General features: G+C 42.1%; 1 protein-coding gene across 3 annotated transcripts in view; it reads right to left on the bottom strand.

Moving 5' to 3' along the window:
• The window catches only part of ATG5 (autophagy related 5), a 1,002,579-nt gene that overhangs the window by 670,048 nt on the left and 315,700 nt on the right, over positions 1–16,831 (bottom strand). For all 3 annotated transcript variants that reach the window (XM_069606579.1, XM_069606580.1, XM_069606581.1), the window contains exon 4: positions 8,182–8,260. In XM_069606579.1, coding sequence (XP_069462680.1) covers positions 8,182–8,260 — 79 coding nt within the window. The remainder of the gene's footprint in view (positions 1–8,181; positions 8,261–16,831) is intronic.

Genomic DNA, 16,831 nt, shown 5'->3' with positions numbered 1-16,831 from the left:
GTCAGCATCAAAACGAGAAGTGTTCCAACAAAAATTCAGAGCTTCTTCCAGCTCTTAGTTGGAAAAGGGGTTTCCCTTCCCCAAGCTATTAAGTCTCTTAACTTTCCAAAACACAATTCATTGGGATACTTCCCAGCTCTTCTAGCTTGGTTACCTTTCATCCATTCCATATAGTTCAGTTCCTTATTTCAGATCAACCAAGTTTTCCTTTATTCAATCACAAGCTTGTGGGTGATGTAAGTGGCTTCTCCTTAGGTGAGTGTACTCTTTCTAGCTGCAGTTGTTGGACCACAGGGTCTACCCATTACAGGTCACACAATCGACACATCATACTTGCTTCCTCGTCATAGGCACGTTGCCACTGTTTCAGCTTCACAGTTGTGCTTGACTTATTCTCATTTCACATCCTCTTGATGCTTTATCACTGCTTGTTTTGCCACCATTCACTTATTGCACTTTCCCATATACACTTGGGGGTTCTTGCCACTGTTTATTCTCTAGTTACACAGTTTGTTGTATTCTTATGGCGCTTGCCAATGCTAGATTTCTCGGGTTACACAGTTCTTTTGTATCTGCTTTCAATTATATGGGTATTCAAAAAGGCTCTTTTTATTCAAATCAGTCACTTTGTAGAAACCATCAGTTTTCTCTGGCTCTCACTTGGCCTGGCAAAAGCTTGCTTAAACTCACACCTTCATTTAATTCACCCTGGGTTTCTGCTCGGCTCCAGGTTAGCCTTCCTTTCACATCTTTCACAGTTCGGTATTCACAAAACCTCTCAGTCGGTTTTCCTCGTGATCATTACAAAACGTTTCACTCGGTTTGCTTAGCAGCTTAGTTTCATCGTGATTAGCGAAAGCATCCAGTAATTTGTCTGAGTTAAAACTCGAACGGCATATCACCCATACAGTCTCACTCACGCGCCAGTGACCCAACCGGCAGCACACAGTCCACATAAAGGCGTCGCGGAGTCGCTCAGGCCCGTTCGAATCACCGGACATATGGCCTCCAGGTGCTCCCCTCCGCGGTGGCAAGCTCGCAGTGACTGTCGCTGCTCCCAGCTCGGCGTGCCTCTTCTCCAGGGTTTCTGCTGCCTCGGCTGTACAGAGACAGAGTCTCCCTGACCTGACTCCGGGAGATGTGCAGACCAGCTCTGCTAACAGAGACCTCTCGAATGCTCTCACCACACTCTGCTTCAACGACTCTGCAGCTCGTAGGTGCTTTGAGCACGCCCCACTCTGGCTTCACCTCCAGCTTCTCCAGCAAGCGTTCAATGGACTATTCCATTGGTCTCACCTGAGGGCCATTTTTACCATCCCCTTATCTTCAGGTGCAGGCAAAGTTCATTCATTACATAACGATCATGGTACTCGGCATCCCTCTTCCTCGTCCCAGTACCAGTGCGGTGTCTGTGTGTGTAAGAGTCAATAAAAAGAGGATGTATGGCTCTGGTTTGTCTCTTCCTTGCCCCAGTACCTGGCAGGGGTTTACTGGGAGACGATTTACTGGAAAGACAGGGAAGGGATTGGTAGTAACCTACAAAACCCTGGGGGGTATTGGATCCGTTAGGAAAGGGAAATGGGGGATAAGTCTCCTCCACCCAGGTTATCGTCCCTCACATATCCACCCCCAGGGTCAGGATCCGATAGCCTTTCCCATGTCACCTGGAGGAGGATATTTTGGGGCAAGAAGTGAGGACACCCTCAGATTCCTCACAACCTGCACCTTTAATCAAGGAGGAGGCAAATCATTTGAAAAGCCACACATGGCACAAAGCACCAGCGCATAAGTGCAGCTGCAATTGCAGTCACTTGGCAGGGCTGATATTGTGAGGACGTGTTTCTGAAGCTGACAGTGACCCTGCAACTTTAATAAAGGAGGCGGCAACTTTTGAAAAGCCACACATGACGCGAAGTGCAGGCGTGCAAGTGCAGTCACTCAGAAGTGTGTAGGTCAGCTGGTGGGTGTGCAGCCCTATCGTCATCCTACCGAGACCCTTGGAAGGGGTAGCTCCTCATCGCTAGGATAGAAACAGAAATATGATCTGACTGATTGCTGTTCCTTATGTTACCTTTGCTACTATGGTCGGATTGGTTTGTCTATTAGCATTCTGCTGACGCTTTGTGTGCTAGCACTATGTGGAGTAAAACCAGCAAAGTCAAACATTACCATCTGAGGAGTACTTATCCTACTCCACGGGACACAACAGTCACTAAAGCATCGGAAGAGGCAATTGACTCAGATTCTGTGGAAGTCAATGCCCGTTCTAAAATCAGTGCTTTTTTTCCAGTAGCGGCACCTAGATCATACAGCCAAGTCACCCAAGCGGTGCAAGGTAACTGCGAGTCTGATGGGAGGCTGTCTGTCGACTATATGGATTGTGGGATGACATCTCCGCCTCCGCCTGTGGTTGTGCTTCACCTAATGACTCTGTTAGCAAATTTGTCACTAAACTTTGAGCCGACCAATGAACTGTCTGCACAGCCATCTGCTATTGCGATTTGACCACATAATCAGATATTAGCTAACTCAGTTTCTAAAGCTAATATTGCAGAGAACAAATGCCTCACATTTGGATGCCTGCCTTATTTTGGATAATGCGATTGGGGCTCTGAGATACCCAGAACAAATCTGAGTTTATCCCTGTGTCTGTTCAGGAACTCTCCTTCTTATATTGATAGTCAATCTAATTCTCATTTTCCTTCACCCATGAATGCCCAAGATCGCAATCAGCAATCTTTGTTTGAAGGGGCCTGAGATTCTCACAGTCTGGACTCTTTTACCATGGGGGACAAGTCTATTGCTGCTTTGAACTTAGGATTGCAAGGCCTTGTGCGCATGTACGACAACATTAGCTATGAGGTTAAATTATATAGATTGATGTTGCTGGATATTAAGGAGCATTTGGTATCTCTGTTAGAAGGTCAGGAGGCTATGTACCCTCAATTTAATACCTAAAATCCTACAAAAGAAGTGGTTGGTCCACCTAAAAGACTTGGAGAGAGCGGGAAAGGGAAAATAGATGGTCTGCCTACTGTTGCAGGGGCAGTCAGTCATGCTTGTAGAAAGCACAAACTTACCTACCACAGCAGAAAAAGCAAGAGAATGTGAACAATCCTCCAGACATGAACAGGGCTGGCTTGAGAACATTTTTAAGGGACATCCTCTGGCTACCAAACTCAAGAAGTTGTGCCTCAAATATGGAGGTCAGGGTGCAACATTCCAATGCTACAATTATTATTGAGGATTCCCAGCAAAAAGGATCCCTTGCCTACCGTCCGAATGTGATTGAGCACTTCCAGCATAAGGAGTCATCACCCAAAGTTCTGCCTCTGTAAACGTGCAAACCAAGTCAAATGAATTACCTTCACCTGCTATGCTGACTACTGATACAGGAACTGATGAGGCAATTGAATGCCTGGGTGATATACCTATGCCAGAAGACGATGTTTGTGTTAAAACTCTTTCAACCTTCCGAGAATAAAATATCAGGTGTTTTTTTCCAGTCCTGTGAGGAGGACATTTCTGCTGCGGTTATAGCCAAGGATGAAAACATTTCAGGAATAATACATGAACTGGGATATACCAGAGAAGTGGCGTCTCATGGGACTAGTGCTGTGGGTTCTCCTGCTGGTGTATCCTGCGGAAGCCATTGTCCAAAGGAGGAAATCTTTGGACCAAACACCCAATGACTGTGCTCATTGAGTCTCTGCCCTGGTTGTGCATGCGGGGGATGAATGTGGCAGAGAGTCACCATCATCCTTGGAGCTGAGATTTTCAGCTATATTCAGGGATGCCGTGGAGCTGCCATTAAATAGTAGTGGTATACTGGCACTCTTTAGAGGGATAACTGCATTGTCTGAGATTACCTCGGCGGATATTAACTGGATTGAGTTGGATGATGATGACTTTTGTAATATATGTATTGTTCATTTTCATTCCACATTAGCCAGTAATCTGGTATTGGCAGCACAGGAAGAGATTTTGAAGCAGCAGGGTTATGATGTGTGTGCAGTAAAGACCCTTCTGTTAAACAACTTGCAAGGTACAGCTAATTGGCCTGGTCAACTTACACTGGGTAATAAGAATCGGGTGAACATTCAATGCACAGTGGGTGACCTGAGGAATCAGAAGATCGTTAACAATGGTGTTGGGAATTATTTAAAATGATCTTGGGGTGGTTGCCAGCCACCCTGTCACCAACCAGGCTTTTAAGTCTAATGTGCTTTCCATTTTTAATTGGGATACCAGCAGTTTTGAAAGAAGAGATATTTTTAAAGTCCAACCCCCCAAAATTAATGGTTTCAATGTTTTTATACAGCATGCTAGGAAGCCTAATTGGGGTAAGCCATATGCAGGCTTTTTGACTTCCATTAAAAATAATCTGTGCCCTTCCTGTGAGGTAGTGGCAACGGATTGTGATGCCACCTTGGTTGTAAGGGTCTGTTTGCAAGCAGGAGCTGAACTCCGTCATATTTTATGGATTCACTTGTACTGTAATCTGTTACCTATGAAGGATCAAATAATATGGGTGGAGTTGGATCGTATTCTTCGGAATTGGTACAGTCTAGTAGTCATACCCAAGGTTATATTTGCTGGGGATTTTAATTGTGACTGTGTGGAGGAGGATCTGATTGAACTTAATGATTGAGGCTGTGATTTGCGCCTTAAGCCCACTGAGATTTGCAGTTATAAGGGTCCATCCCCAGAGGTGTTGGATGGGCTCAATATATGTAAAGTTGGTGCTTATATAGAGTGAATGGAAAAGTAAAGGGTGGCTGCCCAATTCACCAAACATTAACCGGCTCTTTTTCGGTCTCCACAATTGATTTTATTTTTGTTAATTGTGTTCTGATGGACGAGTTTTTTTCTTTGAAGGTTGAACAAGACAGCCCTTGTGATCATGCTGGTGTTACATTGAAGATCCATGGGCAAAATGCCTCCTCCTGTTGGGTGGGTGAGAATTTAATTGTTAATGAAGGAGGGAATACTTTACGCTGTTGGGGTAAAACCATTGTATTGTTTTTCAACAAATGACCCAAGATTCGGGCAATTACAGAACGTGGAATTTATTGTACTCCGGGTACGTTTTGGCGAAACGTTACCAAGATGGAAAGATAAGACTACATTGCTTGTTCTTTGGTCAACTAAACCCCTTTTGAAACAGGGGGAAAACCACTGATGTTCAGATTAGGAATCATAAAAGGTTGACACAAGATTTGAGTCTTATTCGGTGATAGGCACAAGGGAACTGGCCATTCGCAACTAAGACCATTTCCAAACTTAGACAACCATACACAAACTGGATTAAAGTCCATAGATTACGTTAATATTATAAACAGAATCAGGTTTCGAAGATACTAAAACGGGACTCCCACGGCTTGTGGTGGATAATGAACAACCCGGGGAGTCATCAGGTAAGGGTCCAAACCAATTGCATTTCAGAGGTATAATAGACTTAGTTTTACACAGCCCAATTCTAACTTTCCTCAATGGAATCTATAGACTATTTTGTGCTATGTCCTAAAGTCCACATGAAATTAAATTTTGATTTAGAAGAATTGGAAGGGGCTGTTGCCAAGTTAAAGTCATCAAGAGCAAGCAGTCCCGATGGTTTGTCCAACCTCATTCTAAAAAGTGATCCTGGGCTTAGGCTTAGATTTTGTGGCACCTTTTTGACCAAGTGGTGACTTAAAGGGTACTCCCTCCGTCCTGGGCCATGACAATAGTAGTCCTGATATACAGAAAAGGTGATAGGACATGCCCCAGAAACTATAGACCAATATCTCTCCTAAACTTTGTTTCTAAAGTATTAGTCAGTTTTGTGCTGAGAGATCTGATTCTAAGGGCAGAGAAAACCGAAAGGTTGAACATTTTTCAGAATTGACTTAGGAAAGGCGTGGGCACCTATATTAATGGTATCATGATGATGTTTTTACAACAAAATGCCATGATGAATAAACACTTTACTGTATATATAGCAAGCTTAGACCTCTCTTCTCCTTTTGATAAAGTGGACAGAGGGAGACTATGGGCAAAGCTTAACAATTAGGGTATATTAACAGCTTACTAAACTGATGCTATTTCCTTCTAAACATTTGCTCGGGGTCAGATTAAATGCTGAGGGTCTTTTGTCTGAAGATGTTATTGGCAACCTTGGTTTGCGCCAGGCTTGCGTTTTTGCACCCATTTTATTTTATTTGCATATTTCCAATTTTTCCAAAACATTTGAGAACGCTTCTTTATTTCCCCCTAGGTGGAACACTCTGGAACTCGGTTGGCTAGCCTATGCGGATGATAACCTTTTGGATGGCACCCCCATAGGCTTGCAAAGAAGACTGGATTTGACTGACAGTGGGTTGATAGTAAATCCTGCTAAATCAAAGGTTCTTTGCTATAATGCATTGAAATAATGTAAACATTTTGTGGGGTCAATTGCCTGGCAAAATATCTTGCGATCACTCCAGCTTATTTATTTGGGATACTTGCTTGCATTTTACAAACATATTAAGCTAGTTAAATATAGACTGAATGTTAAAATGGAGGCGCATCTGAAGCAAATGATGGTAATACAACAAAAATTATGTTTTTATTTGTTAATGCCATTGTTGCAATTTTACAAGGCGAAGGTCACTCCTGCCCATCCTTTATGGATGTGAATTGCTCCCAGATTTGCTGACGAAATGGCTTACTGTATTGGCGGGAAAGGTCTGGCGAAGGGTGCTTAGTTTACCTCTGCACATTGCAATCAAGGCTATTTGATTGGAGCTGGTGCTTTCATCATGGTAGTTTCCCTGTAAGTGGCAAAATATTATTCTTTCCCATAATTTCTACAACCGGGAACCACTTACTATCATAGTGATACTACGAGAAGCCAAAGTAGTAAGGCTGAGCCCTGATTTATGCCTATCATGGGGTGAATGTGATCAGTATGAGAAATTGACGGTTCGGTTGATACAAAATTGCATATTTTTAAGAGAAAATTACGGGCCCTGGATAGAAGTGAAGCCTTACAGCGTTTAGATAAGTTGATGTTTAAAAATGTAGCTTTATTGATGTAACTTTCTAATCCAATGGCTGAACCACTGCTTTATATTCGTAAATCCCCCTCACAATCTTTTAGGAATAGCTTAATAAAATATCGATTTAACTGTTATCCGACCCCTTGAGGTGATGGGTCCTCGCAATGGGGTTTACCGATTACTCCTGCAGTTTATGTAAAACAAATAGAAATTAATCTTTATAATTTGTTAATGGAATGTGAGGTACTCATTCATTTAAGACTGTTCCATTTTTCTCGTTTTGTGGCTTCTACCCCCGCAGTTTGCCCAGAGATTCTTTGGGCGAGTCTGATTAAGTATGTTGTCACTTTCACGCTCGGCAGCCTTAGGAGCTTTTTTTAAGAAATCTTGGAAAAGTCTGGGAGACATTAAGCGTATGATTAAGAATGTATTGAGTTTAATTGGGGAATGAGCGGGAATTATGTAGTTTTGTTATGTAGCAAATTATATTTGTGTTTAAATATTTTATGGATTATGACTTTTTATGTGTGTGTTTTTATTTGGCTCGTTAATCATCCTGGACGATCTGGCACAATTGTTTTATGGAATATGAAATGCTCCTTGTGTCAAAGAATAAATTGTATTTGTAATTTATAGGTTTACATTTTTTTATTTGAATAATTTGTATAATAACGTTTGTATTGTGTAAGGTTTCCTTATGTAATCAACCACAATAAATAAAGTTCAGTAAAAAAAAATATTATTATTATTATTATTGCCATTTTCCTGATCCTCTTGTCATTTGCAGACCTTGCTACAGTGGTGAGAGTTTGATTAGCGCCTCGAAAAAGTTTGTTTCGTGGAGGTACCCAATATAAAACGCAAGTGTCAGCCAAACCTTTTATTGCATTGTAGGACTACCACGTTTCACTCTTGCAATGACCTGAAAATAATGACCTTGTGTACTATGAAAGAAGTAAAGAGAAAGGACTGCCCTTATCAAAGCCCAATTTTTCCATTTGCCTCCCATGTACATTTTACAACCACTGTGTGGACTGATACAGGCATTGCCGTTTCTAGCTCACCTATAATACAAATGGTATAGTCAATTGGGATTTCTTGATCGATGATTCATACCTCTTTTGTTGGTTTCCCACTATAAACAGGTTGTCTCACTCACCTTAAAGTGTACTGTGATGTTCCAAGGAAGAGCTGTATTTGAGGCGTGCAGGTCAAACAGCAACCCTATTGGATAATGCCTGTGAAAGAGAGAACGAGGTTCAAATGTGTTCCTACTTCAACCAACTATTATTGCATTGAATAGAATATAAAGTTTTAATGAATGTTTAATGGCTGAAATACAAAACTTTAAATGTATTTGTAAATGTATGTATTGTGTTTATATAGCGCTTTAAATAATAACAGAATACATAGAACATTATAACAGTAGAAGCAATTTACAATCATGAATCGAACCAATAAAACAGTAAGTAGAGCAATTAATCTGTGAGGGAAGAGGGAAGGGGTGAGGAAGGAAGGAGGAGGGAAACAGAAGGGGTATAAGGGTGAAAATGAGGGAGGATAAGGGAAAGGGGGAGGGGGAGGGGGAGGGTATAGAGGATCATAGGGAAGATTCGAGGGAAGAAGAGAGAATGAGAGGTGGGGAAGGTTTCATGGCGGGGAATGGAGAAGGAGAGATTTCAGGGAAGTGCAGAAGGAGGAAAAGGTAGGTATAGAGCGGATTGAGAGAAGTAAGGAGTTCCAGTGCAGGGGGGCTAGGAGCTGAAAGGAGCAGAAACAGGAGGAGGCACATGGGGAAGGAGGGATGGTGAGAAGGAAGTGGTCTGCTGAACGAAGGGAGAGGGAAGGAGTGTAGAAAGAGAGGAGAGATAAGGGGGAGCCAGATCATGGAGAGATTTAAAGACCAGACAGAGGAAATGAAATTTAAGTTGGGAGTGAAAGGGAAGCCAGCCAAGGAAGGAGAGCGAAGAAGAAATGGAGTCATGCAGGGCAAAGAGACAGATGGTATGGACAGCTGAGTGGTAGATAGATTTGAGGGGAGCAAGATGAGAAGCAGGTAGCCCAAAGAGTAGAGATGAGCAATAGAAGAGGCGAGAGAAGATAAGGGAGGAAATTAAAAGTTTAGTAGCATCAAGGTGAGAGAGGAGCGGACTTTGCGAATATTGAAGAGGTGGTAGCGACATGCGCGAGAGGTAAGAGAAATATGGTGGGAAAAGGAGAGGGAGGAATCAAAGTGAATGCCTAGAACAGAAACCTAATTTTAAAACAAACTGCATCCCAAATACACATTTTTGCTTAGGTAGACATTCTTACAAAAAACACATGTTTGATCAACAGGTAAGTTATCAGTTAAGGGAGAGGCCTCAAATAATAAATAAAAAAACAATCCAGACAAGCAATCGCCTGTGGAAAATTATCTTAAAATCTAAGTGTCTATGGGATGAGACATTGCTCTCTGAACCAGCCAGTGTCATTCTGCTAGTCTTCTAGCCACTGGGGTAGACAGTCAGGGGCTTTTCCTCCACCCCGACTGACACAAGTCAGTAAAGAACCAGCCCCTAGTGATTCCAGAAGCAGCGTGCTTCTTTGCTTTTTTGCAGGTGTCGACCATCATTTTGCAGACAGCCTTGGTCCTAAACTAAGTATGTGAATATTTTACAAAGTGCCCATACTGCCACAGTATCTTAAAGTGCATGAGACTGGCAGTGTAGTACAATGCCAACGAGGGTCTGCACTTCGAGTGTAAGATATGGGCCTCCAAGTAGAACCCATCAAGCCAATCATTCTAGAGGAGTGGTTTGTAGCTTGTGGACAAGATTATTAAGACCTTTTTCTTCTTTTTGCATAGACAGTGCAAATAAACTTTAAACGTCCGTTTCGGACCTTACGTTGGATTAATGTTCAAGAGTAAAGACGACATATGATGTCACAAAGAGTAAGTGGGAAAACACAACCTGACACAAAATTACCAGTTCTCAAAAGAAAGCTTTTTGGGGTTTAGTTACAAAGTAGGTAGAAGTAACATTTAATATAGTAAAGCCAATGAAACATGTGATCACTTCTCCCTGAAAGATAGAACAAGACCAGTCCCCTTTATTCCTGCAGTGCAGTTCAGCTGTTACCTCAAAAAGGTTTTCCTGTGTTTCATTTCAATCTGACAAGGATAGTGGCTGGTTCTTGCTATGACTGTAGTCTATATCCCTATAACCTGTTCAGGAGACCCAATTGCAACAGTGGTTAATTTGTTTAAAGATTTTAGTATTTTCCCTCATAACCAATGGAATTAATTATTTGGAGTCTTTTATACATCATTTCAAAGGAATGTCTTTATGGGACTTTTCCTTGATTCTTCAGGGGCTTTTGTGGTTTCCTTTTGGGTTTGGGCTATTCTGTTTAGGCCTACTGGATTGGTAGCCTTTCGGTAGAGCTGCAGTCACAGTCTAAGTTGAGTATTTGTGCACAATAACATCCACAGCTTCTGTGAAAGGTGAGGTTGTTGTAGAGGCTCTACACACTTTACTAGGCTTCAGACCACTTCCCTCTCCATGGTCCCCGGTCACCAACAGCCCTTTCCCATGTTTCCCTTTGAGACATGCCATATGCTCATGCCAAAGGGGCCAAAGTCTTGACCAGACAATAATTGTAGGACTAGTTTGTTTTTATATTTTATCATGCGTAAATGTGGCATGCCAATCTCACAACCCCCATTTATACAGTCCCACCCTACAATTCTTGGCAACAAAATACAGTTTGGTATTCAGAATTCAAAATGTTTTAAAAAGAATAATGTATCTTCAACAAAGTGGGTGTCCAGCTTTATCCTGGAGATCACGGCACGTCTAGATATCACAATCAATAATTAACAAAAATGATTTTATCTGCTTATATGAATCTCACAAGTATCAGTCCATACAAGCATTCATTCGAACAGTCTTCATATAGATATATTGTATTCTAAAAGAGACTACTCATTTTACATTACTATTCTACATTTGCTTTAGTCCAAACATATTTTAACTCGATAGCAGGTCAAGATGAGCCAAGTGTGTTTAAAACACTAGATTTTCTCCAGTATCAATAGATGTATGGTATCAGAGAAAGTTATTTGAATAGTTACATATACTATCTATTTGACTCCCCTATATAAGCACAAGCTACATAATGTATTGGCTATGTGTAAGTTGTTTTAATGTAAATAGTGGTCAGCTTGCATTTATCTCCTGTAGGTTTTCATTCAACGTAATACTCTCAGGGATCAGTTTATTCTATTCTGAACCCACAGGTATACTGTGTTCTCAAAATACGTGGGTGCAGATTTCTCTAAAAATGCATGTGCAACTTTCACTAAGCATGAGTGTGCTACTTTTCAGTATATATATGTGTGCGTGCGTGACTTTGAATACAACAAAGTATGCAGCATGAAATGCACTTGTGTGGATGTACTGTTTTCAATCTACTTGTGCATACAAATTTCAATGTGTGTGTGTCTGGACAGCTTTAGTGCAGTATGTAATTTTCGGCCTGCATATATACCATATATTGGCCAGTCAAAGGTACAAAGTTGATATCGCCTTTTCCCTTCAACATTACACAGGAGTCTGTTTGTGGATCCAAAGATAAAGGACTGCAGGGGTTTGCACTTTGCACAATTTTTAGTGAACATTATAAATTCCCTGAGCATGCATTTTTGTTGTGCAAGCACCTAATCTATGACTTTGGCTTCCTTAAGTGACACCAAAATGTATTCAGTTTTACATTTTGTTTCTTAATACAAAGTACATTGTTTTAAAGTAGTAATTCACTAGGTGTCTCATGTAATTGGGATGACAAAGGGCATTTAAAATATATAGCGCCTGTGTTCCTTTTCTCAAATTGATGGAATCCCAGAATTCCATGCCCCTTACCATACCAGATTTACCATGGTCAATTTATATGGTCCGATTGGGGTTTGAATGATCGCTGTGTGAGAAAGTTTGGCGAAATTATGCGTTTTTGACATTTTTCACCTGTTCAAAGCGTGTCATTACTTTATTATTATTATTTTTTTTAACATATTCTGATAGATATTTCTTCTGGCTGCAAAATGCACACATTTTGTGTTGATGCGATCTAGCAATCTTTTAATGATTATACATTTGATTTAAGGTTTCACTTGTTTTACTTTCTATTAATTTTGCTAGTGTGGAATTGCTATTATTTTCCTGAAGGTGGCAGTGATGGTAGATCCCGGAATACTCCTTTTGCTTACAATCAATGCGTTTCAAGGCAGAATATATTTCCGGTGCACAGGGTTGCATAACCTTTCCCTTAACCTGGGCAAATGGAGTTCTTTTTATGGGAGGCCTGGAGTTTGATCAATTATGACAGGCCCATTGAAATTCTATTCAGCTCGACCCTCTGCTAAGGCCTACAGAACCAGGTTATGTAACAATATATATTGGGAGACCACGCTCAACACAGGGAGTGCCCCTGAATCCCCAATTAAGATGGACGGCAATAAATCATTTATTTTGGTTCAGCTAGCCCTGTCTAGGACTCACATAGAGCCACGTAGATCCCTCCTCCTGTGCCAACAATGAACCGAGAACCAGGCCAGGGTATAGAGAGAATATATATTTATTTAAAGCATATGTTCAACTAATAATTGCCTTTAATTGTTACACACGTCTCCTTCCCTGTGGCACACATAACTTCAATAAAAAACACTTTTTTTGTAATAAACAGGTAAATATTACTTGATACGGTTTAGATTATTATTTTTTTTTTAAATACAAAATTACCCTTGCAGCCCTTTGTACATCATTTCCCTGCACACTTGAAAATGCTAGCAGTTTTGAAATCACAGACTTTTTAAAATACTTTTGATTGATAGAAATGTTCTTTCTTCACCTCAAAAGCAATACAAAATCGGTCTGGTATCAGGATCACTTACAAACTCAGAAACGAGTGCATATTTTGCAATGGAGAATTACACTTTGTTTCAGTTGGCAAAGCACTTCTCTCCGCAGCACTAAAATCCAGGCATCAGTTCTATGCAGCATTAAAAGGCCATGTGCATCCCTTTGGGTAAACCCAATGTCTACGGGGTGGTGACAATTAGGAATTTTGATTTGTGGCAAGGACACCCCCGTTCAATAGATAAGTCTGGGGTTGAAAGGAAACATAAATGTACCCAATTACTTTAATCACTATAGCTTAACTTCCCGCTAGGAAAGAGGGCTGAAGTTTCGAACTCCTCCAAGCTCCCCCCTGCGTTAATCTATTTGAGAGTTCATGAAATCAATATTCAGTCAAATATGCCAAGGGTCTATGCAATTTACCCCCAACCACTATTAAGGCAGGCAGCACCCCCACACATTTGGTATCGTTTGGATAAATCTACTTCTATTGGAAACCTCTGCTTTTGGGCACTCAGGAAAGACAGCATGGCTCCTCTTAGGGACAGCATATGGCCTGATCAAACACTTCAGTCAAAGATAGCCACCAGCATCCATCCCTCGTTTGGCTTTCCTTAATAATAGGGCCTAGTCATCTTTTGGCTGTCCCAGTTTCTGTCTCCCATGCTAGGTTAAGTCGCCGTCAATTTTAAGGCCTCTCCACCCAGGTATAATCAGGTAGTGGTCTCAGGATTCTCCCAGATAGATTACACGCAAGTCTCCTTCAAGATGCTGAGCAGCTCCCCCTCCAAGATGTTTTGTTTAGGCAAGTTGACGCCTAGATAGTTTTTAGGCAGGTTTGTCCCTTCCACATAGATCAAGGTCTTTTTACTCCATAAGCCACACATCCACTTATTAAAATTAGTAGATGTTAGTTTTTTGGTTATAACCTTTCGTTGGACTATTATCCTCTCTTCCTCCTCCCAACATCCAACCTTTCTCTGCCGATAGTCCCATGGATACCTAGCGCTTCATTTTGCTTCTGCTCCTCGCCTCGCTGGAACTCTCCTTACTGTTAAAAAAATCTACTCCACTCCATTATATCTTTACTAAAGCTCCACTTTCATAACTAAGAAGCAGCATGTTGCCATGTTTCTCCCCTCCCCGAGTATCCTTAAATTAAACTGTAAATGCTGTTTTGTAGATATTCCATCCCTTGGGACTAATATAATGTCTTTTATGCATTCCACATCAACCACCAAGCTGAGCACTGAATCCCACCCAACTCAGGATTGTGCCTTTACAGTTTTTTGTTTTGTGGAGCAAAACGCCATATCCTTTCTAAACTACAATCCTAGCGGCATTACCATCTGCCTGCCCTAACAGTGCTGCATCCAGTTGTTGGCTACTTCGGATCAGGCCTCAAGGGCCATCCATCAAGGCCACCTTGTTTGCTGGATTCAACAGTTGATCCTGTTTCATCGACGCTGGCCTGCCTGATTGGCTGGGCACTTCCTTGTAATGAGCAAGCCCCGAAGCCGGCAGGTGTTTGCCGGCCTCCACAAAGGACCTCCTAACAGGGTTGAGCCTCTCGTTGTCTGGTCCTGTCCGGGCCGGGGAGTACCATAAGGGCCCCCTATCTCACTCCCGGAAATGTCCATCATCAGCTGTTGTGCTGCGCTTTGTTCATCAATGAATCTCATCAGTGTCACCAAAGGTAAGAGCGCCAACGTATGCTTCACCCGCGAGCCTATTCAAACCTTCAGGTACTTTTCCTTTTCACTGCAACCTAGTGTGTGGCCCGCCTGCAATCCTGTTTTCCGCTGTCCGGCTGCATTCCAATACTTTGTTAGGGAAGTTGAACCTAGATTTCCACGACTGAAGGTTACTTTTCATGCAGCCCCGGACTACTCCTATCTGTTCCCTATTAACTGTACCTTGTGCCTTCCTTCTCAATCGGTGTGTGCCACTAAACAGACCGGCTGCCTCTGTGAAACAACGCCTTTTGTCACCTAGTGGATTTTTGAACCAAACTGCAACTACACTTCTATATTAACACCATCTGCCCTTGGTTGCTCACTGGTCCACCTATTAGCCAGTGCACATGGAATAACTTTCCCTCCATCACCACCCCTACGCGCAATCTTTAAGTCTCCCTTTGCACAAGAACAGTTTTTGTTTAGTTCTTGGTCTTGATTTCAGCAATAAAAACCCAGTCTTTAAATACTATTGAAAGACAAACCAAACCCTGGAAATAATAAGTGTGTGTGTGTGCACACCTAGTTTGATCTTTCATGTTTCCAGAGTAATTCTTGTGTCATAATAGTGAGCAAGAAATATAGGTGTTCAACAAATTACATACTTTATGACTGGTACCTCTCTTGCTCTTTCAGAAAGGCCTTTTTCAATTCGCTTTATGTTAGGCCCTTGTCCATTGCTGCATTTATCTTTACACAATGTTCTCTCTAATTTCCGAGGGTCCTCTTCGACGCCTCACCTAGTGCTGGATCATCCTCCCACCTTACTCAAAGTACAGATAGACTTATGTTTTGTGTGTTCCAAACTATGATATCACCTCCTCCACTCCAATCTCTGTGTGGGGTCTTTCAACATCTTCTTGTCTTTCACTTAATCGCTCCCATCCAACTACTCCCCTCTCTCCTTGATCGTCACACTCTTACGTTTCATCCTTTCCTCCAGCTGTTCTCTACATTTCACTTCCTCCTCTTTCCTTCTTCTCTTGGCCTCTTGATGTTCTGTAGTCCCTCCTCCATCCAGACCTCTGATGTTTTTGCCTCTTTATCCTCCTGCCTTTCCTCTTCCAAACCACTGCACCCTCCCAACCTCTCCTACTCCCTTCAACTCCAAGGAAAATACCCCTTTCCCTCGTTTCAGTTCAACTTTACTGAATCATACCTTGAGTTCGCTTTGAATACACACTTTTTTTGAATGTTCAGTTTTTCACACTTTGTATCTCTATTAGCTTAACAAGGCATATGGTCCTTGCTTTTTTACCATCCAATGCTTCGCTTTCTACCCTGGTATTCTCTCCTGCCAGGTTATTTGCAACATTATTATTGATCCTTAAAAGGGGTATGATTCTTCCCTGTTTTATTCGTTTTGTCACTGGTACACAATTTCAAATTCGCTTTTCTTCTTGCTCCTGGTTTACTCTCCTGCCAGGATATTAGAGCCCTTTATCTTCATCCACTGGGTGCGAGTCCCAGATTCACTGTTTGCCTGTTTCACTAACCTGCCAGGGCTTTTCCTTTCTACATTCACTTTATCTTTCATCCACGAAATAATGCTTTTCCAATATTGGGTCACCGACCCTTTCTTAACATTGTTCACATTTGGATCAGTTTATTCAATGATTAGAATTGCTCTCTCTCGTGCTGTTAATGTGACGCAGTATTCACCCTCAAGTGCCCCGGTAGCCCATTCTCTCTCCCTGGGCTTACCAGGCAGAGTTGACGTTCCTCGCCGCTTTCCTTCTTCCCTTTCCGCCCACTGACTGGGCATGCGCGCTGTTAGCCGGTTAGCTCTCGCTTTGCCTTCTGCTCCAGGCGGCTCCAGCTGCCTACGGCAATAAAGCAGTGAACTTCTTTCGGGCCTCTTTCTCCCTACTCGCAGTTCGGGTCAGCCTCCATGCTGCTTCCCACAGTCTGCCTGCATTCCGTGTTCCGACCGGCATCAGAACAAGTTGCAAACAGCTTCAGTCTCTGCCTCTCTCTCCTATTTCAGTCAGCAGTGGCACTTTTAAACTTTCCAGCATTGATTAGCTTTTTCTGAAGACTAGTACGTGGCGTTGGCTTACCGCGTCTGGTCATCTTCACTCCATCCCTCTTCCTCGTCTAAGTACTAAAAAGGGAAGGGCAAGGTAAACAAGGTGTTTGGCTGAGAAAACTTGGGAATTCTTTATCTACACCACAA

This window comes from Ambystoma mexicanum, chromosome 4p (genome assembly GCF_040938575.1).
Source record: "Ambystoma mexicanum isolate Mex_15411 chromosome 4p, UKY_AmexF1_1, whole genome shotgun sequence".
NCBI lineage: Eukaryota > Metazoa > Chordata > Amphibia > Caudata > Ambystomatidae > Ambystoma > Ambystoma mexicanum.
Note: the sequence above shows the minus strand (reverse complement) of the source record. Positions and strands in the feature narration are given on the sequence as shown.